General features: G+C 36.5%; 1 protein-coding gene across 2 annotated transcripts in view; it reads left to right on the forward strand.

Annotated features, from left to right (window-relative positions):
- Positions 1-27139, forward strand: part of Sytl5 (synaptotagmin like 5) — a 317882-nt gene that overhangs the window by 280121 nt on the left and 10622 nt on the right. For both annotated transcript variants that reach the window (XM_057760021.1, XM_057760023.1), the window contains 3 exons: positions 2169-2347; positions 4086-4185; positions 5940-6101. In XM_057760021.1, the coding sequence (XP_057616004.1) occupies positions 2169-2347; positions 4086-4185; positions 5940-6101 (441 nt within the window). The remainder of the gene's footprint in view (positions 1-2168; positions 2348-4085; positions 4186-5939; positions 6102-27139) is intronic.

Consider the following 27139-nt stretch of genomic DNA (forward strand, 5'->3'; position numbering starts at 1 on the left):
GGCTTGAACGATGGTCCATATATCAACACTATTGTATAACCATGGACCCCCAAACTTTCCCAATTTATGCAGCCCCTAGAATCTCAATAATTCTTTAATGTAACTCCTAAGTGAGAAGTAAGGACTAGTTTCCCAAAAACTTAAGAACAGAATTTTTTTAATTTACCTGAATTATTCTTTTTTCAAATAGTGATTAAGTTCTGAACTTAAGTGTTTCCATTACTTACTAACAGCATGTGTGTACTTGCTGAGTACTATATAGTTTTTCAGATCTTAGAATCTCATTAGATATCACCATGTTCAACTGAAATTAATGTTTTTGTTTTTGTTTTTTTTGCCTTGAGAAAAGTTCATTTTGTTTGAGAAACTCAAGACCCTTCTGCCTTCATTTCCCAAATTCTGAGATGAAGGGCATGCACCACCATGCCTGCATTCTAATAGATTTTAATGGATTTTTTTAGATTGAAAAAATTGTCAAAAGTTCATCATATCACAAACAGTAATTCATTATAAAAATAAAGTATGATCTTAATAATAACACTGCAATCTGCTAGTTAGTGCTTTGCCAACTCTGTATGCTGTTTGATGTATGCTGCTATAGCTGTGTTTCCCTTTTAAATCTTTTTTGGTACTCCTTGAGTTTACAGTGGTACTCTGGGGGTACAAGCACACATTATTTGGGCCCTAAGATCTAGTTGTCTGTAGAAAAACTAAAATGTCAGACTCTAATCCAGACTTAATCTTCATTCTAAAATGATCCTCAGTAGACTTTTATGTAGCTAACATTTTAAATTCTGTTGCATTATTTTAAGAATAAGAAAGACAAATTCTCTTACTTATTGATTCTCTTTAAGAAATCGCTTGTGTGGGTTGTGATAGCTCACATCTGTAAGATTTGCTGGAGGAAGCACAGGCAGAAGGATCATGTGTTCAAGATCATCTTGGGCTATATAATAAAAGAAAAAAAAGCTTATATGCAATTTTAAAATTATTGGTTCATTCTTGCCTTTGACTTCTGTTTAAAAGAGATTATGAACTAAGTCAAATAATCCTGTTTCTTGAAAAAATACATCCTGTTTAAAACACAATAGCCTTTTAAAAACAATAACAATAAAATCCAATCATGGACATATACAGACACAGAAATAAATAGATAGAAATATAGATACATTCATGTATCCACACATGATATATGATGGATAGATGAGATATAGATACAGATATATATTCATGTATATAAATGAATGAAAATTCTACATTCTTTGTACTTCTGTAGTCTTTGCTTCTCAGTGGTGAATAAGAGGTTAATGAAACTAGTGCATCATTCATGAATGTCATAGGGCTTTCGTTTCCATCATGTTACTAAGATACAGAATCTTTATTTCTGGTACTTAATAATAATGCTACATTGATTTAAAATATGTATATTATGTTCTGAATGTTTTGACAGAATTTTTATTCACCCTTAATGAATTTTTTATGTTTTTTTTTTATTAAATGAGGTCCTTAATTTCTTGGTGCTGTATTTAGGTCATTTACTATTCCATGGAATTTCAAAGCCATGGTTTTTAAACTACCTATGTATTCCCACAGCTACGAAGCTGGGGAACTGACACCCTGTGAGTATAGGATGTCTAGCCATGCCTTTGTTAAGGCTGTAGCTGTGGTTTCCTGAGGAGTGGTGACACAAACCTTGAGAGTGCAAAGAAAGATGCTAAGATTTTTGTTAACTCATAATGTAGAGTGAACTTTTCTTTCTTCTGATCATTATAGTCTAGATATGTAAATATATTGCATTTGAGTCTATCAGCAAAAAAAGTAGACAGTGACAGGGATGGAGAAGCAAGATTATATTAGAAATCTCCAAATGACTCCGTATTCCTTAGAAGACATGAATAAAGGATTTTAGCTAACCTAAAGGAGATAGTTCCTCTCTCAGCAAGCTTCCTGCCTCCCTTACTGATGAAGCTAAGTGGGTATTCTTTTCAGGTTAGAATTTTGTGCAGCACCAGCAAAACAAGCAAAGGTATTAACTTGCGTCCTTCCCTCACCTTTGACTCCCCTGCTAGTTACATAGAACACCAACTAACATTGACTAAAGGGGGTGGAGTTTGTGCATAGAGCCTGAGAATAGTACTGGCTGACTTTCTTCATCTTGTTTACTACAGACCAGCCTTAACAGCATGATGAGTGTTTACAGTGAGACAGGAGACTATGGCAACGTGAAGGTAACCGGGGAAATTCTTCTCCACATCAGCTACTGCTACAAAACTGGCAGCCTCTACATTTTTGTCAAGAATTGCAGAAACCTGGCCATCGGTGATGAAAAGAGACAGAGGACAGATGCGTAAGTACATGGGATGCTCCAGAGCTGTCTCTAGTACTGCCTTCTCTGTCTTCACTTTTCCATGTCACGCATATGTCCTTTTCAGAAGAAGTTAAGGATTACCTTTAGTTAAGAACCTTCTCAGAGTCAGGAGGTGGCAGTGCATGCCTTTAATCCCAACAACAAAGCCACCCTGGTCTACAGAGCAATTCCAGGACAGCCATAACTATTATACAACAAAACTCTGTTTTGATAAACCAACCAAGCAAACAAAATAAAAAACCTTAGAAAGCTACTTGTGGCTAGGCATGGTGGTACACACCTTTAATCCTAGCACTTGCACTTGGGAGGCAGAAGCAAGAGGATCTCTGTGAGTTTAAGATCAGCCTGGTCTACAAAGAGAGTTCCAGGACAGCCAAGGTTGTTACACAGAGAAACCCTGTCTCAAAAAACAAACAAAAAAGAAAGAGAAAGAAAGAAAGAAAGAAAGAAAGAAAGAAAGAAAGAAAGAAAGAAAGAAAGAAAAAAGAAAGAAAGAAAGAAAGCTACTTTTCATTTCCTTCCTATACTGTAGTTCTACATATTCTCTGGAGTATGAGTATAAATATTGTATCCCTGATTACCTGATTTGAAAGAGGCGTTTAAATGACTCAGGACTAACAGAGGCCACTTGTGGAGGAAGAAAACTGACATATTGGCACACAGCATGATGTCTAAGAGTGTTGTGCTGATTGTTTAAAATATTTTTCATGCACTATATTGTGATCATATTCTTTTCCCTCTCAACCCTCCCAGATTCCCCCTACCAACTTTGTTCTTTCTCTCTCTTAGAACAAAACTAAAGCATGTGTGTGCATGTGTGTGTGCATATGCACATCTACAACACACACACACACACACACAAAGCAACACAGAATCCAATTTGTGTTAGTCAACTACACCTGAGCGTGAGGCTGGCTTTGGAGTATACTTGATTATACCCAGTGTTACGCCATTGACGAAATCCATTTCTCTCTCCCAGCATCTCTCAATCATAAATAGCTTCTCAGAGGGGGGGGGTTGACTTGTTGCTCATTTTATACTCTCTAAATTTTAGATGGCTAAATGGCAAACATAATTATTTTGACTTGCCTAGAAAGGAATCATCTAAAACCCCAGTGAATGTGTTTCAGAACTCTAGTATAATATGTTTCAATCTCTGTCCCAAGATGCTTCTAAAACGGCTAGCCAACACAAGCCAAGGGATGGCGTTGAAATTCTGTCGAGTTGCCATTTTCCATTGCTTTCGTTTTACTGCTTGCTTTCTTTCATTCACTCCAATTGACCCTATGCCCTGACATCAGAAGATAGGGCTAGTAATGGAGAGACATATATCTCAGAAAAAGTTGTAGGATCACTGATGTTAGCAGATTCCATTTGTGCAGTAGTACAATATGGCAGTTCCTCATATATGTTTCATGAGTTAGGTATTGCTGCTATCCCACTTTCTATATTTGAGGAAACAGATATAGAAAAGCTAAAAACCCAAGGCTATCAAAAGCACTGATGCATGGGTAATTCTCCACCAATATACAACACTGCTTTTTTCTTATAGAAAGCCCAGAATTGTATTTATGACACCCTGTTAGACAGACTGAAGTCTCTTCATTCTATATCTTTTATCCACTTACCCATTCCCTTTACTCACTGAAGTCCTGGAATATTTCTAGTAAAGTATAAGTTTGTAAATAATGATTTTTTTATGCTTTGTTATTTACAGTTACGTCAAGTCATACCTTCTTCCAGACAAGTCTCGAAACAATAAGCGCAAGACCAAAATTAGAACAGGCACCAATCCAGAATTTAATGAAACACTGAAGGTAAATAAATACCAATATAGGGACTAATATCATATTAACTAGAACTTCTTTGGTTTATAATAAACTCCAGGTCAGAAGGTTGTGGCAGGGAAATTGTTAAAAGTTCAAGGCTAGTCTGAGATAGCATGGTGACATTCAAACAAGCTTGGCCTACAGAATAAGACTAGTCCCTGTTTCAAAAATACAAAGATACCAAAAAGAAATGAAGAAATAACTAAATGGAGTATTTGTGAATTCCAAAGTTTGTATGTGTTTTGGAAAGCTTGAATTTGAATGTTATTAACTTTCTGGAAGTTTATAGAAAAGAAAAAACAGTAAACTATCCTTGCTCTGGTCATTCTCCACTGTTTCTGGGATTGTGCCTTATGTCAAGATGAGCCAGGAAATTGCAATTTAAATCTAAGATGGTATATCTTGTCACAAAATAAGTTGCTCCTTTGAGAAATCAGCTTTCTTGAACATTTTCTTAAATGGACTTTGTCACTAACTCAGCAAATCATTTTGTACATATTTATTGCTTTGTGCTGTTTCTTATTAGGATCTCTGAGTTTGGATAAATATAAGTGTGTGGTTGACGAGCACTAGCAATGCAAGGTCAGGTTTGAGAAGTCTCAGAAAATGTCTAGCTAAAACATGAGCCAGACCTTGGGTTCTAAATTCTAAAGAAATTTCTATTTCTAATGGGTAGTCATAAACAACCCCTTCTTTCACTCTGGATCCACATGGCCTGGTAAGAAAGACAGAGGAAAGATAAAATAAATTAATATTAGTAATCATGGGGAAATGTTTTAACTTGTGCTCAGAGTAATGGATTCAGAGTTTATCACATTGAGCAGTAGCAATGGAAGAAAGCCACAAGTAGTCCACATGCGTTAGTGTGGAAGCAGGGGTAAATATTAAGACAGGCCAAATGAAAAATGAACAAATGCAGGCTGACTATGAATCCAGTGGTCATAATAGGATAGCAAAGATGATCCCAAGCAGAACACATAATCACGGTGACATATAAATTCAGGAGATAGAGAGCTAAAGTTAGTCATGATGGTAGCAGCTGGGACAGGGATACATGCAAATCCAAGCTCAGAAATAAGTCAGTCTGAAGCGTGACCCAGATGGATATACAGAACAACAGAAGATTAGAGAATATGTGGTCACGTGACCATGCTGAACATTCTGCTGGAAGATATTATGCTGCAAACCCCATAGTATTTATTTTCTGCTAAACCTGTGTGTGCTTTTTAACTTCTACTGGGATTTATGAAGTTTAGGCTACAATTTCACATGTTAATACTTGTCTGTATTCGAGGTTTTTTTATTATGAATTAGTAAGTTGGAGTATGGTTATATTAAACCTAGAGCTACAAAGTAGACTTGACAAAAACAAACAGGGAAATGACAAAAAAAGAAAACCAAGTAAAATTGAAAAGAACATTCCTCCTCACCTAATACTTTCAATATTGTCCTTGAGGTTTGTTGACCCCTATAATAATTTGTTTATTAATATGTATATATGTGTGTGTATGTATGTATACATGTATATTGTAATGTGTATGTATGCATGTATATATATTTCTTAACTAGGTAAAACCTAAAATGTGTTTTAAAGCATATCTTCAATTGTAACAAAAGTATCAGTTTTTTTTTTCATATTGCTGATGCCTATGGTCTGAAAATTGGTGAAATAAACTTTAGCCTGCTCTACAATTAGATCGAATCCTTGCTGCAGAGTGTGATTCTTTACATCTCATTTGTAGTATACCATCAGCCACACCCAGCTGGAAACAAGAACTCTGCAGCTCTCAGTCTGGCACTACGATCGCTTTGGACACAACAGTTTTCTTGGAGAAGTGGAAATAGCTTTTGACTCATGGAACTTTGAAAACCCATGTGATGAGTGGTTTGTGCTTCAGCCCAAGGTAGGAAATACTTTCAGATTAGTCCACCAGCTACACAATTAGACAAGCCTGAGCAAATGCGATAGTTCAGGCCTGAAAATGCTGAAGGCTTCTATTTTCAAGTAATAACAAATGTTATTATAATTTTTAATAGATATTATAAATCAATTATTTTAGAAGCTCTTCATAGATGGATGTTATATAAGAAACCATGTAATCATACATGAATAACTTTTATTACTGGAATCCATTTATCATTTATAGATATTCATGGATTGCTAAAGACCATCCTACATTATCCTATTATAACAAGAAAGCCTTTGTTTTTATGCCATCAAAAACATATCCACAGAGTATGACCAATTTCACAACATTATCTCTCTTTTTCATTCCCTACAGTCCACAGCATAGGCAGGAATGGTCTCCTTGGCTCACACGATAAAGCAACTACTAACCAAAATATTTTTACTTTAAGAGTTCGTAAAATGGTCATGTAATCTAGCATGTTCAATCCTAGAACAACAAAACCTTGAATTTATTATAACCAAGTAAATTTCTTGACATTTACTGTCAGTTTCTAAGTAAGAAGGAGAATGAAAAGGCTATATTTATGCTGCCAGAGATTATTCTTTATATGTTGTAGCAAAAGGACATTCGGTAAAGATAGTGAACTGAAATAAGCATTGGTTCCCTCATGGCTGCAAAATGCCTATGTGATTTTGAGTAAGTTACTTTCTAAACCTTGATATTCTAATTTGTAACATAATTATCAGTATGGTATCTGTCACTACAACTCTGAGACCTGGGATATCTGAAGTGCTTGGTTCTCTTAGAAAATTGGGCCGGGTGGTGGTGGCGCACACCTTTAATCCCAGCACTTGGGAGGCAGAGGCAGGCGGATCTCTGTGAGTTCGAGACCAGCCTGGTCTACAAGAGCTAGTTCCAGGACAGGCTACAAAGCCACAGAGAAACCCTGTCTTGAAAAAAAAAAAGAAAGAAAGAAAATTGGTATTATGTTTGAATAAGCATTTTCTGTAAGCCTGTCAGCATTCTGTTAGGCACATTGTAAACTGTCAATAAAAGCTTGGTAGTATTTGCATTGATTAGTAGCTTGACCCAGATTGGCAAATCTTACCTAGACCTTGGAGTCTCGGCTTTCTATTCTTCTTTGACTTCACTTTCAGGGTACACACATTGTTGACCTCTCATCCTAGCTCCACGAATACTAAACCTGTGCATTATTAGCTTTAAGTGGGTGATCATTCTATAGTCTGCGTTATACTGTTCAGAAAAGAAAATGTTTTTTTTCTTTTTTCTCTTCTAATAGTCAAAACAATGTCTTTGGCCTGCCTGGTTCTCTTAACTCTAAATATATTATCCTTCTGATCATAAGCTGATAACTTGCCAGTGAGGTAAGATGTAGTGGTTGGAATAAAAATATTGAAAACACAGTATGGTCATAATTATAGGATAGCCACAAAAAAATCAGACCCAATAGATATAACTAATTTGAAAATTGATGTGGGAGCCCCCTATATGTGCTGTGATTATCATTAATGAATAAAGAAAATGCTTTGGACCTATAGCAAGGCAGAACTTAGGTAGTCAGGGAAAGCTGAACTGAATGGTGGGAGAAGGAAGAGCTGAGTCAGGGGATGCCATAGAGCCATCACCAGAGATAGACATGCTGAAACTTTGCTGGTTGGCCACGACCTGGGGGTGATACACAGATCAATAGAAATGGGTTAAATTAACATGTGAGAGTAAGCCAATAAGAAGCTAGAGCTAATTAGCCGAGCAGTGATTTAATTAATACAGTTTCTGTGTGCTTATTTCTGGACTAAGAGGCCAGGCACAACAAGTGGCTCTCTCCTCATATAGAAAGTAAGCAATATTAGAGAGAAAAACCAAGTCATGTTACCCATAGCATTATCAGTGGCAACATCACTCACTGGTAGTTAATAGCTACAACCCCATGAGTTAAGTAATATTCTCCCCATCTTATAGATAAAGAAGTTGAGACTTAGAAATTAAATTTGACTTGCTTGTGGAGTTTGTAAACTATTGCCCTTAAAGTTAGTGTAAACAACTCATAAAAATTTTAGGATATATATGCCCTGTATAAAATAAAGTTTTAAAATTCTTAAGTGCCCTTGTTAATAGCTAGCAATACAGCTTCTGGTTCAACTTAGGCATCAAGACTTCTTACTATTCACAATTGCGTCGTAGAGTAATGGATAAGTGAGAAGCTTAAGTCCTAAAGACAATTCTATGGAACACCTCTAGTGAATAGTACCAGCAGTTTCCTTTCTCTGCCTCTTAAAGACCTTTTATCCTTAAACTGCAACTATACACACTTTCTACTTCTTTCATTCCTCATTGTCTTGCATTTGTACTCTTATAAATAAAATAGTCAACTATTTTCATTGTTATGTCCATTATTCAATATTGCCACACTTTCACTGTTGCTGCTGCCATCACTTTTAAAGTCAAATAAGTGCTCTTACCCAAATGAAGGACTGTAATTGAATCAATCACAGCATTCTCCATTTTGTTACTGATAGAACTAAGCATCTTATACAGTCACTGACAGAAATAAGCATCTTATGCAAATTAAGATTTATATTTGAACCAGTCATAGCACTTACACACACACACACACACACACACACACACACACATATATATATATATATCACAATAAGTCTACTATGCAAATGGAGGACTGTGTTTGGACCAATCACAAGAGTGGTAAGTTTTATAGCAGTTACTACAAGTCTCTTATGCAAATGAAGGTTTATTTTTGAACCAACACAGCCATTGCTTTTATATAGGTCATAATAGCCCTACTATGCAAATTAAGGTTTATGTTTGGACCAATCACAGCATTCTCCATTTTATCACTGACAGAAGTATTTTATGCAAATTGAAGTTTGTATTTTTATATATGTCACAATAATCCTGTATGCAAATGAAGTACTGTGTTTGAACCAATCACAAAATTGATTAGTTTTGTACTAGTTCCAACAAGCTTATCATACAAATAAATGCTTGTTTTGGGACCAATCACAGCCATTACTTTTATACTTGTCACAATGCCCCTACTCTACAAATTTGGACCAATCACAAGAGTGAAAAGTTTTATACTAGTTACAACAAAACTCTCATACAAATGAAGGCTTATTTTTAAACCATCACTTTTAAACAAGTCACCTAAGTCCTCCTATGCAAAGAAGTACTGCATTTGGACCAATCACAACATTCTCCATTTTGTAACTGACTGAAAGTTATAAGTTTATAGAAATTAAGGTTTGTGGTTGGACCATTTACAGCACGTTTATACCAATCACACAAAAAAAAGCCTTCTGTGCAAATAAGTGGTTGTGGTTTGGACCAATCACTGCAGTACAAGATTATTTTTGCCATATGTAATAAGCATCTTATGCAAATGAAAATTTGTATTTTCACCAATCACAGCACTGTTTCTTTTCTAGTAGTCTTCTTTAGACCAATTATAGCACAATTTTGATGCAAATGAAGATTTTATTGATCCCAATTATAACACTGTCACTTTTTTTTATTAGATTGTTTTGCACCAATCATTGCAAATGAAGACTGTTTGAACCAATCATATCAATGACTACTTTACCAATAATAACAGCCTTCCTATGCAAATAAACGACTGTGTTTGCACCAATCATAGCATTATTTAGTTTCACGGCTGACATAATCATCTCACGCAAATGAAGATTTAAACTAAATACAGCATTGTCAGTTTTGAATAGATTATTGAATTGCCTGTTTTGTACCATTTATATAAACTTCTTATGTAAATGAAGATTTGTACTCATACCAACCACAATAGCTTCCCTTTTGTGCCTGTCACAAAATTCCCTTATGCAAATGTTTTAGTACCAATCTCTGCTCCTTTTTTTTTAGCTAATCATAGCAATCCATTTTGCAAATAAAGGTTTGTGTTTGTACAAATCATGCCATTTTCAAGTCCCTGTTCTAACCACACAAGAGATGTATTCTTCCTCTAACATACCTATAAAGACTTACTCTAAGCTCACCTAGAATTTACCAAGTCTTTTAATATTAAAGATTCAGTACAGATTGGATGTACAGCCCAACATCTAAGCACTGTAAAACTAAAGCCGCTGGCTCATACTGTATGGACACAGCAGCTACCTTGTCACGAACTTCCTTTTGTGCTGTCTGCATAAGACCCTGTGCATACATCTTGTCCTGGCAGAGAGGGTGAGTTATAAGTACTTGTCTCCATCAGAAGCAACAGAGTTTCCTATCAAATGTAATATGACTGCCACAACCACATTTCTACAAAGTTAGAAGACTTGAATCTTTTCTTCTCCCTCTGCTCTGCATAGATTTTGTTCAGAATGCACATTAGAAGGAACTGAGAAATGGCTGTCAACAATATTATAACAGTTGATGGTTTAGCCCATCTTCTACCAGGAGCTAAACTGTATGTGAAAGATTCAAACTTCTTTGTTAAGCATAAGTCTACTGACAAAAAGACTGAAGAAATCATGAAAGAAGGTAATGTACTTTACCAAATGGTGATCCACAACATCTATCTTCACAATATCCATGTGACTCCTCCATCAAAGAATAAGTATGGCTACGATAATAATAATAATAATAATAATAATAATAATAATAATAATAATAATAAGCATGTGTGAAGGACAAAGAACAACTCATAGAAGTCCATTCTTTCCTGCCATGTGGCTCCTGGAGATTGCACCAGGCTTGCTGGCAAGTTCTTATCTGCTAAACCATCTTGATGGTTCCATGTTTTCCAAATTTTAAAGACATAGCCTTATAACACATAGGCTTCTGAGATGGCTCAACAGGTAAAAGCAATCGCTCTGTGGGCCTGGTGACCTGAGTTTGATCCCCAGAATCTATAAAAGGGTGGAAAGAGAGAACCTACTTATCTTAGTTAGGGTTTCTATTGCTATGAAGAGTCACTATGACCATAGCAACTCTTATATTTTAATTGGGTGGCTTATAGTTTTAGAGGTTTAGTCCATTATCATCATGGCAGGAAACTTGGTGACATGTAGGCAGACATAGTGCTGGATAAGGAGCTGAGAGTCATATATCTTTGGCCCACAGGCAACAGGAAGTGAACTGAGACACTGGGCATGGCTTGAGCAAATATGAGATCTCAAAGCCTACTTCTGTAGTGGCACACTTTCTTCATCAAGGCCAATAAAGCCACACCTCCTAATGCTGCCACTCCCTATGAACTTATGGGGGCCAATTACATTCAAACTACCTTCAAAGTTTTCCTCTACCTCCACACATATGCTATGACATGTGTGCTCTCCGACAAACACACCTAGAACTCATCAACCTCTATGTACTTAGGAATAGTAGTTGATGAATGCAAAAAGATTAGAAAGATAAAATGTCAAACTTGTGTGGTTTAATGTGATGATTTTTTTCACCTCCATTAAAGACAGATGATCTTTGCTGATTAAAGGTCAGAAGTGACAAGACTTGATTATTGTCATTTGTTTGTTTTGTTTTGTTTTGTTTTGTTTTGTTTTGTTTGAGACACGGTATTTCTATATAGCACTAGCTGCCTTTGAACTCACTACATAGACCAGATTGGCCTCAAACTCGCAGAGATCTGCTTGCCTTTGTCTCCCAAGTGCTGGGATTAAAAGTATATAATGTGTTGTGCATTATACAGTCGATTTTCACGAAATTTCTTGCTTTTTCTGTCAATAAAATAAAGGCAATAATAAACTGTAAAATCAAATTCAGTACAATTATTTGAAACAGTCTCCTTCCTGTGTCAGTCATTCCAGTTCAGGTGACACACTACCGGCTGCTTAGGATTTATTGTGAGCAACCCTAGAGTCTTGAGGTTTTTATATCTTATCCAGCTAAGGTGGAGTGTGAGTTATAGGGACTGGTTTCTCTAGTAACAAAAGATCAGAATTAATATTTCCGCAATCCTAACTTCCCTTTACAGGGGAAATGGCAGAGTAATATGCTGTTTACTGCATATTGATTGTGTTACTGAAAGTCCTTCAGTACTGAGAGCTTTATTTGTGTTAGGTACTACAACAGGAACCAGTGGGGAGGCTGGTGCAGACAAAAAAAGGGATTCAAGTTGTCAAACTTGAGTACTGTGAAGTAGTTTCACAGTACAACTTCCATTTTACTGCATGACATGGAATGCTTGATTACCTATAACTCATTATCCTTTTGAAAGTCATGTTAGGTAGTTAGACAAGAAGTGTTTGTCGGTATGAATTGTCATTCAAGCCTTCCCAGGAGGCGTTATTAGAAAAACAAAAGCCTCTGGAAACCAACAGCAAGTTTAAGTGGTTTTCTAAGGAAATGTTCTCTTATTTTGCCTTCAAGCAGAGAGTACATGTACATTTCTGTAGAATTATTACCTAGCTAAAAGCTGTTCTTTACTTGACAGTGTTGACACTTTTGTCTGTAATTTATTTCCCTACCTTACACCTGCAAATATATTGGAATGTCTGGGTTTTTTTTTTTTCTGCATGGAAAGTGGATTTGTCTTTTCAGACAGTATAAAACAGTGAGTGTCATTTGATTATTTCACACAAACACACACCCATCTGCTTTGAGAATCTCAATAATTTCCTACTGCTTTGGGGTATAGTTTTAATCAATGCTACCTCTTTTCCTGACTCTAAAGTACTCACTTGATATGCCCCAGATTTGGTTGCAGCCTAACATACCATACCTTTATTTTTGAATAAATATAGCTCCCCATTGTTTTTATACCCACATTCCCTGACCTCCCAGTTTTTGCAGGTGAAGGGCCCTTGTAATAATGGAATAAGATGATTAGAATTTTAGCTATCCGGAAAGTGTTGCAATGAACATGAGAATGCAAAGGTCTTTTTCATTTCCTTTGGCCATATAACCAATAGAAGGAATAATGAATAATATGGTAGTGCCAGTTTTTATCTTCATTTTTGAAAGGCATCCATGCTACTTTGTATTACAGCTTTATTAATTTGCTTTTCTCTAGTAACAATGTGCAATTATTCCCTTATCTGTATCTGTACGTCTTTAACAGTTGTACATATCATCTTTGTAGTAGGAGCTATTCCAGCAGGCCTGAGGATAAATGGCATGTGAGCTTGATTTGTTTTTACCTAAAATTGATAGTTTTAAGCACTATTCATAAACCCATTGGCCATTTACATGCATTCTTTTGACAATTTTACCAAAATTTAACAAAGTTATTGGGTTTAATTTTGACCTATTTGAATTCCCTCTGTATCTTTGTTACTTACTTCCTATCAGGGGTAGATATTTTCTCACACCACCTAGACTGTCTCTTTGTTGAGTGTTTCCCTTGTTATACAGAAGTATTGAAATTGTTGTCAATCCAGGTTATAAGATGTGATCCCACTTGTGTTTTTGCTTTTGTTTCTTATGCTTCTAAGATCATATCCCCGCCCCTGCCAAAATAAATGGTTGACAAAATCAGTGACATATAACTTTTCCCCTACACTTTCCAAATTATTTTATAGTTGTCTTACCCTTTTGGGTCTTACAGGTAAATCTCTAATTCATTTTGTTTTGACTTTATATATGCTATATAATGTTTATATAGGTTAAGTATTTAGTTTTATTCTTCTGTTTGTAGACACCCAATCTTTCCTACACTGTTTATTAAAGATATGGTCCTTTGTCCATGTGTGTTAGTCACTGTTTTATTGCTATGAAGAGACATTTTGACCAAGGCAACTCTTATAAGAGAAAGCATTTAATTTGGAGCTTGCTTACAGTTTCAAAGGTTTAGTCCATTATCATCATGACAGAGACCATGGTGCCACACAGGCAGACATGGTGCTGGAGAAGTAGTTGAAAACTACATACTGATCTGCAGAGGGGTGGGGAAAGAGAGAAAGACGGAGAAGGAGAAAATAGAGAGAGACTGAGCCTGGTTATGTGCTTTTGAAACTGTAAAGCCCACCTCTCAAGGACACTTTCTCCAACGAAGTCACACCTGCTCCCACAAGATCGTATCTCCTAATCCTATTCAAATAATTTCACTCCTTCATGACTAAGCGTAGTGACATTTCAGTTGTATTTTTTTTAATCTTTCAATTTTTTATTCTTTGAAAATGTCATATATATTTGTGATGTATATCGATCATATCAAACCCTACTTTACACTCAAACTACCCCAGCCTCTCCAGCACATCTTCCCAACTTCATGTTTTCTCTTGTTTTGCTTGTGTTATCTACTGAGTCTAATTAGTGCTTCCCATATGCCTATACATGTATTGATGTATGGGTTGTTCACTGGGGGTGTAGAACACCTCTTCCTCCCAGAAACCACAGTCAACATCTCCTCAATTGTGGGAGGGCACGAGAAGCCACCTCCAAATCCATGGCAGAATGTTTAACTGGCTTGATCTAGTTTGAGTCTTTTCTTTTCAACCATACTTCAATGCCTTTATTTGTTTTTTTTTCATTTTTTTTATTTTATTCTTTTTTAATTAAAATTTCCGCCTCCTCCCCGTTTCCCTCCCCCTCCTCCCACATAGTGCCCCCTCCCCCCATTCCCCTTCCCCTATCCCCACTCCTTTTCTCCTCCCCCCACTCCATTCCCCCTCCCTCTAGATACTGAAGAGCAGTCCAAATTCCCTGCCCTGCAGGAAGACCAAGGTCCTCCCACTTCTATCTAGGTCCAGGAAGGTGAGCATCCAAACAGGCTAAGCTCCCACAAAGCCAGTTCATGTATTAGGATCGAAACCTACTGCCATTGTCCTTGGCTTCTCATCAGCCTTCATTGTCCGCCATGTTCAGAGAGTCCAGTTTCAACCCATGCTTATTCAGTCCCAGTCCAACTGGCCTTGGTAGGCTCCCAATAGATCAGTTCCACTGTCACAGTGGGTGGGTGCACCCCTCGTGGTCCTGACTTCCTTGCTTATGTTCTCCCTCCTTCTGCTCCTCATTTGGACCTTAAGAGCTCAGTCCGTTGCTCCAAATTGGGTCTCTGTCTCTATCTCGATCCATCGCCAGATGAAGATTCTAAAGTGATATGCAAGATATTCATCAGTATAGGATAGGGTCATTTCAGGTTCCCTCTCCTCAGTTGCCCAAGGTACCAGCTGGGGACATCTCCCTGGACACCTGCGAGCCCCTCTAGAGTCAAGTCTCTTGCCAACCTCTAGTTTGAGTCTTGTGCAACTGTGGCTACCTGCGAAAGACCTATATTCAACTTTTTTTTGACCAGGAGTGGCAATTTTATATGCTTCATTCCACTATTAACTATTTTCTTAAATACACATACACACACACACACACACACACATCAACAATAAAATTGTAGGAAAACCTGCAAATATTAAAGGCATGATACAGAATTCTCTCCTTTAAATATTTGCCATATATATGCATAACTATATATTTTACATATATATGTATATATATTCTACAAGTTTAGATTAAGTAAAAGACATTTTTAAAAAGGAAGGAAGGCTAATATATCTGGATCTGATAGCATAGGCCTACGACAAACTCATGGAAACTGAACAGTCAACTACTGAACCACACCTGGGTCAAGGAAGAAATTAAGAAAGAAATTAAAGTCTTCCTTGACTTTAATGAAAATAAAGAGACAACATACTCAAATCTATGGGACACGATGAAAGCAGTGCTAAGAGGAAAGTTCATAGCACTAAGTGCCCACTTAAAGAAAACAGAGAAAGCATACATTGGAGACTTAACAGCACACCTGAAAGCTCTAGAAAAAAAAAGAAGCAGATGCACCCAGGAGGAGTAGAAGACTGGAAATAATCAACCTGAGGGCTGAAATCAACAAAATAGAAACACAGAAAACAGTCCAAAGAATCAATGAAACAAAAAGTTGGTTCTTGGAGAAAATCAACAAGATCGACAAACTGTTGTAATAGGAGCGGCGGGCTGCGTCCCCGGCACCCGGCCGCCCGCATGGCTAGCTTATGCCCCAAAATAATTGCATGGAAACTGTATTCTTTTAAACACTGCTTGGCCCATTAGTTCCAGCCTCTTATTGGCTAGCTCTTACATATTGATCTAACCCATTTCTAATATTTTATGTAGCACCACGAGTTGGCTTACCAGGGAAGATCTTAACCTGCACCTGTATGGAATGAGGGAATCATAGCGACTGCCTGACTCGGCTTCTTTCTCTCAGCATTTTGTTCTGTTTACTCCGCCTATCTAAATTCTACCCTATCAGAGGGCCAAGCAGTTTCTTTATTAATTAATCAATGAAATTAACACAAAACAGAAGACTCTCCCCCATCATTCCCCCTTTTTCTGTTTAAACAAAAATGAAAGGCTTTCACTTTAACATAGTAAGATTACATATAACAAAACAGTTATCAAGCAAGAATTACAGTTACAATATGTATATATATTTTATCTTTTATCATAACTAAGGAAAACTATAACTATAACTAACCATTCTTTCACTCCATCAAAGACTCCAGAAGGATATAATATTACCTAAGCAAACAAGAAATAAGTAACTTCTAAAATTCTAGAAATGACAGAGACATCTCGCTGCCTGGACAGTCACCCAAAGTTCTTTTGTACCGTTGGGGCATCCATCTTCGGCCTACAGGCCCATAGTATCCAGCAGACTCTTCCATGAAGCAGGAAATTCCAAAGACAGTTTAGTCACTTTCTGCTGTGTCCTGCAGAATGTCTTGCAGACTCTTTCATGAATCAGGAACCCCAAAAGACCATCTCACCTTTAGGCAAGTTCAGCAGTCCTCTCTCTGTGGGTTCTTTGTGTCCAGTTTATGCAACAGTCCAGGCAAGAACAGTTTCTTGCTGAAATGGCTATCAAACTCCATAAGGAGCCTCTTCGATGCCCATCTTCCTCTCAAAGTAAATTGGTGCTGCCAGGAGCAGACGTGTCTCGTTGTCATGAAAAGCCCTAAGTTATTAAAATACTTTAAATGCCATGTTCTGTAATCTTTGAAAGATATGAAGAATGACTATCTAATAGAAATATATCTCTATATATCTAGAAAATCTAACTAACATGACTACAAGCTTGACTATTATCGATGATTATCCACTAACAACCTATATTTTCTAATTATACATTACATTTTTAAATGAACTATATAATCACAATACCTTAATCAAGAACAGAAATACATATACATATAACAAAATTGACCTTAAAATCCATACCAATGCAAATTATTCATATCTATATCATATCCCCCTTTAAATGTAAAAGAACATTTATAAACAATATTTGGGAATATGGGTGCAGTTATTTCTCTCCAAACTGCTTCATGTTGAATGGGGGCACTGTTAATCAGATCTTTTATGGTATAACCTGTGTGCCAGGGTCATCTCAGTTGACAGTTGAGCGAAGTAATTTTTTGAGGGTGTTTACAGCAAACTTTCAGGAGAGCGTGGTCTATCATACCATATTGGGATAGAAGAAATCTACAGGGTCTCATCCTCTGTGAAAACAAAAGAAGACCCTCTCCAAAGCATCATATCCTTAGACCCAAATTTTGAAATCATAATACCCTTATGATATCCATTCTTGGCAGCCCATATAATGAAATGTCTCTCTGCACTTAGCTCTTTTACAGTCAAAAAATTTAAAGAAAACACAATGTACATAATCCAGACTCTCTGTGAATTTTCCATTGTTACGTGGCTTATTTTTCTTTATTTCTTTTAATTTATAACTATCTGTCCTCTGTCTCTTTAAAGACTTTACCCCCTTTTTTAAAGACATTAACTTTACCCTATCCAAACTAATTAAACGACAGAGAGAGAACACGCAAATAAATAAGATCAGAAATGAAAAGGGGGACATAACCACAGACACAGAGGAAATTCAGAGAATCATTAGATCTTACTACAAAAGCCTGTATGTCAGTTGTATTTTAATAAATAAAGACTGCCTGAAGATCTGAGAGTAAAACAGTCCCACTGGCCAGTCTTCTGGACCAGGTTATGGTAACACACCTTTAATCCCAATATCCACAATGACACACACCTTTAATCTCAGTAGCCATAATGAGATGTACCTTTAAACCCAGTAGCCGCACTAGTTGCCATAGAAATCGGGTGGTGCATGCATTTAATACCAGTAGTGCATGCCTTTAATCCTAGTCCTAGAGAAAAATATAAGATGGGGCAAAACAGCTCTCAGACAGTCTCATTCTGAGATTCCTGGCGGCAGGATTGCTATTTTCAGACTGAGGTCGAGATAAGAGCCAGTGGCTGCCTGTTTTACTTTTCAGATCTTCAGGTTGAATCCCAATTTTTCCTCTCTGAGGTTTTATTAATTATATTTTAACTAAGTATTCAAATATATGAACCTATGGAGGGCATTCTTTTCCAAACCACTACAGTACTTTTATTGAAAATCAGTTGACCACAAGGTCCTGTGTTTATTTCTGGATTCTTCATTAGGTTCCATATGCATACTTGTCTATTTTTTATCTCAGTACCATATTGTTTTCATTACTTTTACAAGGGAGCACATATGTGTTTCAGTGTAAAGCAAATAAATATGCATTTGTATATAAATATTGATAGGAAACAATCTTGTTTGGATATATGTTTGGTAATTAAAATTTAGCTACATTTTTGTTTTATTGTTGTGGCTATTATAAAGGGTGATGCTTCTCTACTTTCTTTCTCAGCCCATTTATCATTTGTATATAGGCGGGTTACTGACTTTTTTTTAGTTAATCTTGTATCCTGCTGGATTGATGAAGGTGTTTGTCATCTGTAGGAATTCCCTGGTAGAGATTTTGGGGTCACTTATGTATACTATCATATCATATGCAAATAGCAAAACTTTGACTTCTTCCTGTCCCATTTGTTATCCCCATGATCTCTTCTTGTTGCCTTGCTGTTCTAGGCAGAACTTCAAATGCTATATTGAATAGATATGGAGAAAATGGACAGCTTTGTCTTGTTCCTGAGTTTTTAGTGGAATCGCTTTGAGTTTTTCTCCATTTGATTTGATGTTGACTGTTAGCTTGTTGTATATTGCTTCTATTATGTTTAGGTATGTTCCTTGTACATCTGATCTCTCCAGAACCTTTATCATGAAGGGGTGTTGGATTTTGTCAAAGGCTTTTTTGGCATCTAATGAGAAGCTCATATTTTTTTTTCTTTCAGTTTGCTTATCTGGTGAATTACATTAACAGATTTTCATATGTTAAACCATCACTGCATCTCTGGAATGAAGACGCCTACTTTATCATGGTGAAGGAATTTTGGATATGTTCTTTTTTGTTTTGTTTTGTTTTTTCAAGACAGGGTTTCTCTGTAGCTTTGAAGCCTATCCTGGAACTAGCTCTTGTAGACCAGGCTGGCCTCGAACTCACAGAGATCCACCCGCCTCTGCCTCCCAAGTGCTGGGATTAAAGGAGTGTGCCACCACCACCCGACCCAGATATATTTTTGTATTTGGTTTGCCAGTATTTTAGTGAGTACTTTTGCATCATTGTTCATGAGGGAGATTGGCCTGTAATTCTCTTTCTTTGTTTCATCTCTGTATGATTTGGGTATCAGGTAACTATGGCTTCATAAAAAGAATTCGGTAATGTTCCTTCTGTTTCTATTGTGTTGAACAATTTGAGGAGCTTTTCTTTGAAATTCTGATAGAGTTTATGCTGAAATCATCTGGCCCTGAGGGCTTTTTTGTTTGTTTGGTTGGTTGGTTGTTTTGGTTGGAAAACTTTTAATGACTGCTTCTATTTCCTTATGAGTTATTTAAATTATTTATTTGGTCTTGATTTAATTTTGGTATGTGGTACCTATCAAGTGCTATAAACTCCTCTTAACACTGCTTTCATAGTGTCCCATAAGTTTGAATATGTTGTGGATTCATTTTCATTGAATTCTAAGAAGTGTTTAATTTTTTTCTTTATTTATTCTTTGACCCAGTCACTAGTAATTCAGTTGAGAGTTGTTCAATTTCCATGAGTTTATAGGCTTTCTTTAGTTTGTGTTGTTGTTGTTGAACTCGAACCCACAGGGATGCAATAAGGCACAGGAGGTTATTCCAATTTTTTTCTATCTGGTGAGATATGCTTTGTGACCAAGTATGTGATCAGTATTAGACATGGTTCCATGAAGGGCTGAGAAGAAGATATATTCTTTTGTGTTTGGGTGGAATATTCTATAGATATATGTTAAGTTCATTTGAGTAATAGCATCTGCTATTTCCCTTATTACTTTGTTAAATTTCTGTCTGGCAGACCTGTCCACTGGGGAGAGTGAAGTGTTGAAGTCTCCCCATATTAATATGTGGGTTTGATTGTGAGATTTGATGTGCTTACGTTTTAATAATGTTTCTTTCACAAATGTGGGTTCCCTTGTTTTGGGGACATAGATGTTCAGAATTGAGACTTCATCTTGATGGATTTTTTTTCCTTTGATGAATGTGAAATATCCTCTATCTCTTTTGAATGATTTTAGTTTGAAGTCTATATTAGGATAGTTACACTGGCTTGCTTCTTAGGTTCATTTGATTCGAAGATCTTTTCCCAACATTTTACTCTGAGGTAATTAATGTCTGTCTTTGAAGTTGAGTTGTGTTTCTTTTTTTTTATTTATTGATTGATTTCTTAAAGATTTCTGCCTCTTCCCAGCCACCGCCTCCCATTTCCCTCCCTCTCCCCCAATCAAGTCTCCCTCCCTCGTCAGCGCAAAGTTGTGTTTCTTATGTGCAGCAGAAGGATGGGTCCTGTTTTTCATTCCATTCTGTTAGCCTGTGTTTTTGTATAAGCGAATTGAATCCATTGATATTAAGAAATGTTGATGACCAACGATTGTTAATTCCTGTTCATTTTTGGTTTGGTGGTGGTGGTGCTGGTAGTAGTGTGTGTGATTCCCTTCTTTGGGTTTTGTTGTTGTGAGATCATCTATTGTCTGTGTTTTCATGAATGTAGCTAACTAACTTCCTTGGGTTAGAGTTTTCAATCTCATTCTTTCTGTAAGGCTGGATTTGTGGATAGGTATTGTTTAAATCTGGTTTTGTCACGAAATATCTTGTTTTCTCTGTCTATGGTGATTAAAAATTTTGCTGAGTATAGTAGTCTGGGCTGGCATACTTGTTCCCTTAGTGTCTCTGCAAATGTCTGTTGAGGACCTTCTGGCTTTTAAAGTCTCCAGTAAGAAGTCAGGTGTAATTCTGATAGATCTGTCATTATATGTTACTTGGCCTTTTTCCTTTGCAGCTCTTAATATTCATTCTTTATTCTTTATGTTTAGTGTTTTGATTATTATGTGGTGAGGTGTCTTTTTTTTTTTTTTTTTTTTTTTTTGGTCCAGTCTATTTGGTGTTCTGTTAGCTTCTTGTACCTTCATAGGCATGTTCTTCATTAGGTTGGGAAATTTTTCTTCCATGATTTTGTTGAATATGTTTTCTGTGCCTTTGAGCTAGGGTTCTTCTTCTTCTGCCTCTATTATTCTTAGGTTTGATCTTTTTATGGTGTCCCAGATTTTCTGGAAGTTTTATCTTAAGAATTTATTGGATTTAACATTTTCTTTGACTGATGAATCTATTTTCTCTATTGAAACTTCATTGCCTGAGATTCTGTCTTCCATCTTTTATATTCTTTTGGTGATGCTTGTCTCTGTAGTTCCTGTTTGCTTCCCAAGATTTTCCATTTCCATAATTCCCTCAGTTTGTGTTTTCTTTATTATTTCTACTTCAATTTTGAAGTCTTGAACCATTTCCTTCACATGTTTGTTTCTTTGTTTTTTGACTTTTGTTAAGGGGTTTATTGATTTCTTCCAAATTTTTGTTTCGTTTCCTTGATTTCTTTAAAGGAATTTTTCATTTCTTCTTTAAGGACCTCTATTATCTTCATTAAGTTAATTTTTTGAATGACAATAGATGTATTTATTTAGCACCAGGATAAATTAGAAAAATTATTAAGATCCTATATATGTTAAACACTCAGCATGGGCCATGGCAGTGAAAATGAAATAACAAAAGTATGCTGTACCTAATAATATCTAAAGTACAAGGGAATCAAAATATTTAAGTCATAATTTAATACACATTACAGGAAATTTCATGAGCAAATCATGAGGACAGAATGACTTCTTAAGTCAAGTAACATACAGATATATGCAAGCTACTGCAATTATGTCCTCAAAAGAAACAGTAATGTTTTAAAACCCTTTGTGACATCTAAAACATATATATTCAGAACAGTCAACTACTGAACCATACCTGGATTAAGGAAGAAATAAAGAAAGAAATTAAAGTCTTCCTTGAATTCAATGAAAATAAAGAAACAACATACTCAAACCTATGGGACACTATGAAAGCAGTCCTGAGAGGAAAGTTCATAGCACTAAGTGCCCACTTAAAGAAAACAAAGAAAGCACACATTGGAGACTTAACAGCCCACCTGAAAGCTCTAGAAAAAAAAGAAGCAGACTCACCTAGAAGGAGTAGAAGACTGGAAATAATCAAACTGAGGGCTGAAATCAACAAAATAGAAACACAGAAAACAATTGAAAGAATCAATGAAACAAAAAGCTGGTTCCTGGAGAAAATCAACAAGATTGATAAACCCCTATCCAAACTAATCAAACGGCAGAGAGAGAATTTGCAAATTAATAAAATCAGAAATGAAAAGGGGGACATAACCACAGACACAGAGGAAATTCAGAGAATCATTAGATCTTACTACAAAAGCCTGTATATCATTAAGTTATTTTTAAGGTTTCTTCTTGTGTTTTAGTTGCATTGGAATATTCAGGTCTTGTTGCTGTAGGATCACTGGGTTCTGGTGGTGCCATCTTGCTCTTTCAACTTTTACATGTATTCTTACACTGGCATTTACTCATCTGTTCTTCCAAAGGGTGTGAGCCATGCCTGTGCCTATGTAGTCTGTTCTTCCAGCTGGTGTGGTTTGTACTTGTGCCTATGTAGTCTGCTGGGGTTGCTGGGGAGGGCTGGTCAGGGGGGGATGTTCAGGTTCATGGGGTTGAGCAGCAGAGTGGGTCTTGGAGTAACAGAATCCAATGGCTGGTGGTAGGGTTGGTACAGCAGGGAGACAGGTCTCTCATCTGTTTGCAGACTTGTGGGGACTGCGCCAGAACAGTGGAGATCATCCAGAGGTGGGGGGGGCACCTGCCTTGCTGGTACTATCATGAGAAGGGGAGGGGATAAAGATATGTCCTGGGGTTTAGGGTTTGGATGTTGGGACAGTTCAGCTAGGAGGTCAGTCACTCATCTCTTCTACTAACTAGAATATATCGTGCCTATGTCTATGTAGAGTTGTAGAGGAGGGTGGCTACAAGGAAGATGTTCAGGTGCATGGCGTTGGGTGGTGTAGTGGATATTGGAGAGATAGAGTCCAGTGGGTGGCAGGGGTGGTGGTACAGCCTGGAAGCAGGTCTCTTGCCTGTTTGCCAGTTCTTGATGTCATTCTTAATGCATTATCTTCAACAATTTCTAATACAATGATCTAAAGTAAAATAAGAAAATCGGAATGCTTTTAAATGAAAAATTTTCTAACTGTTCATAATTGCTCTAATCTACAGTTCAAACATTTGTTTCTGTAAAGGATTTAAGCCTAATTTCTATAATGACAGCTGTCTTTGTACACAAATCAATTTATGTAATATTGAGTTATATAATTACCACTCCAATGTGCCTGTCATTAAGAACCTTAGAGACTCATACATCTGACTCTCTGTGGACATGAATTGAGCAGAAGAAACATACCATCTTTATAAAGGTAATCCTGTTCATTGCTGAGGATAATACATTAATTCAATGAGTTAGAAATTGGGTAGTTTAAAACAGCTTCTAAACACTATTGAAAGTAGGGTCTATGTCTAATGTATCCCCACAGCACTTACAAAAAGGCCCAGTATGAAACTGAATTAAATCCTACATTTTTCTGAGCAGAAATTGGTTGGATAATGAAAATGATGGTATGGAAGGAACATGTTACCTCAAAACTTCCAAGCCAGAATATCAAATATACCCAAATATACATGTGCAGATTTCAAAATAACCCTACATTTTAGCTATCTTTTGTATATTACTTTGTTATAAAATGCACTGGTTACTTTTTTTGTCAATTTTGCACACTCTAGGGCCATCTAATAAAGGAAACTTCAACTGAGAAATTGTCTCTATCAAACTGGCCTGTAGGCAAGTCTGTAGGACATTTTCTTGAACGACTGATGTGGGAAGGGAGCACAAGGGAGCAGTTCCAACCCTGGGCAGGTAGTCATGAGCTGTATAAGAAAGAGGTTGAACAAGCCACAAGGAACAAGTTAATTAGTAACTTTCTATATGGACCCTCCTTCATTTCCTGCATCCAGGTTCCTGTTTTTTAGTTCCTTCACTGATTTCCCTTCAGGATGAACTGTAAGGTGAAATAAACCCTTTCCTCCCAAAATTGCTTTGGACATGTGGTTTGTCACAACACTAAAAACCAAATTAAAACATCATAAGATCTCACTGTTATTATGTTATACTTTTATCATTCTTAAGGTTTGTGTTTATAAAAAATAACTAGTATATTTTAACTTTAGCTGAAAGTCCACTTAGCATCAACGTATCCCGACAATGCATGGTATGAGTCTGTCCTAATATGTTCTGTATCTGTATATACAATTTGCACTTATCACTTTTCCTACAATGCATTTCATAACTCTAAAATTTCATCTTATATCAAATAGGACTTCTCAATTAACTATGACAGTATAGTAAACTAATGGAAACCTTCCAAGCTTTAAACAAAAATCTGGGATTGTTGTTTCTCATAATTCTGTGTATTGAATGAGGTCATCAAGGCAGTTCTCAGACAATGTGTTGGAGAATTGCAGCCAGATAGTTGACTAAATCTGACATTGCTGAAGAATTGACTGAATTGGATGTTTAGGTTAGCTTACTTCCATATCCCATACTTGATGTTGATACATTCTGGCTGATACAATGAGGCCTGCAAACTACATCAGGTATTTGTCTCTTCAACATGTGGGCTGAAACTCTCACAATGGTGGCTCTAAGAGATAGTATTCTATAAATACCCATTCCAAGAAGGGAAATAGAAAGAAGCTATCCACCTTTAGACATGGGCCCAGAAACAAGTATATTGCCACCTCTGTCATGTTCCAATAAACAAAGTAAAGCAACAGCTACTCAGTCTTAGAGAAGATAAATAGCCTGTCATAGTATCAAAACAGTGGAGACTATTCTAATCAACTATAGTGTAAAAATTTTCAATTATGACATATAAACTAAAATTGCTGCATTTTTGGTTTTTGGTAGAATTGGAGATCAAATCCCTAAGTGCCATGTATTCTGAGCAAAGATCTACTATGAGGTCCTACCTTCAGCACTACTGAAAACTACAGAACAATAAGAAAAGTCTTTGAAACATACTTTATTTAAAAAGAACAAACTATTACATGGTGTACTTTAGCTTATAATATCATTTGTGCAAATTAGGCAAATATTTCCAGTGTATGTGTGTGGGGGGTTGTATCTGTGTATATCTCTGTGTTAAGTTTTCAAGAGTCTCTAGCTTTACTATGTGAAAGTTTGGCTTCGGAGCACCTTCCATCTACTTTCTCAGAGAACTGAGGAGCACAGTTCTCTGGCCTTGACTCAGTGTGCAGAAGTCAACTCTCTCTCTCTCTCTCTCTCTCTCTCTCTCTCTCTCTCTCTCTCTCTTGCTCAAATTCTATTTGATCTTAATAATAAAACCCAGAGTCAGATATATTGCCTAATGCTAAAGATCAGAGAAGAAGAGAGGCCAGTCACTAGACAGTTCTTTTATCTCTACCAATACTCAGACCCAAGGGACGAGCCTGTCTTCAGACATCATCTCCAGACTGAATCTGTCTCCACCAAACCTCAGACTACCCTAAGTTTCTGTCTCCTTCAGTCTTAGATTCCTCTCTCCACCCAGCCATATCACTCCTGTCTCTACCTCTCTAGTGCTGGAATTAAATCTGTGTGATCCCAAGAGCTGGGATCACCTTTATATGAGCTCTGTTTCTCTTTAAGACAGATTTAATATTGTATAGCCCAGGGTGGCCTTAAACTCACAGAGATCCATTTGCCTCTGTCTCCCAAGTCCTGGTATTAAAGGTGTGTGTCACTACTCCCCAGCCTCCAGTGGCTTAGCTTTGCACTCTGATCTTTAGGCAAGCTTTATTTGTTAAAAAGTAAACAAAGTATCACTGTATTTTTCCTTTTTGTCTAAAATAAAACAGCTATAATTAATATTAGAAAAACTAAATATAATAAATACAGTAACTATATATAATATATACCGGCAATAAATACATCAACAATGTCTATTCCATTTGCATTTGACAAATTCAGAAAAAAATACTCCATTATTTATCCTTTTTTGATGAGTCCAAAGTGTTGTATATAATTCACTTTCTATTTTAACTTACATTACCAATTCAAAATTATCTTTTTATGTCTCTCAACCTTATATACTTTACATTTCCTTAGTGAATTTTTTTTTGAATCTGGTAAACAAGAAAAACTGTAGCTATAACTACCTAATCTTCACCTACCCACCCCCGAGATCCAAGAAGGAAATAATATTAACTGAGTAAGCATGAAGAGTGAGCAAGTGACTTCTAAAAATGGGAGAAATGACAAAAATAGCTTGCTGCCAGGATAGTCACCCTTCTCTAGAAGGACAATCAAAGCTTCTCTACAATTATGGGGCATCCATCTTTGGCCTATAAGCCACTTGTCTTAACAAGGTTTGACAGCCACTCTCTTTTGTGTCCTGTTTATCAAATAAGAACAGTATATTGTCAACAGTCGAGGCAGGGCATTTTCTTGTCCAGTGGCTTACTTTTGCCACAAAGAAAGTAAAATTCATGTGGATTTTCTTCAATGCCCATTATCTTCTCTGAAGTTAATTGGTGCTGCCAAAAGCAGACATGTCTCATTATCATATAAAAGAACCTACGTTATTAAAACATCTTAAATACTATGTTCTGTAGATCTCTGAAGTATTTGAGAACACCCT

Source organism: Chionomys nivalis, chromosome X, assembly GCF_950005125.1.
Source record: "Chionomys nivalis chromosome X, mChiNiv1.1, whole genome shotgun sequence".
Lineage (NCBI taxonomy): Eukaryota > Metazoa > Chordata > Mammalia > Rodentia > Cricetidae > Chionomys > Chionomys nivalis.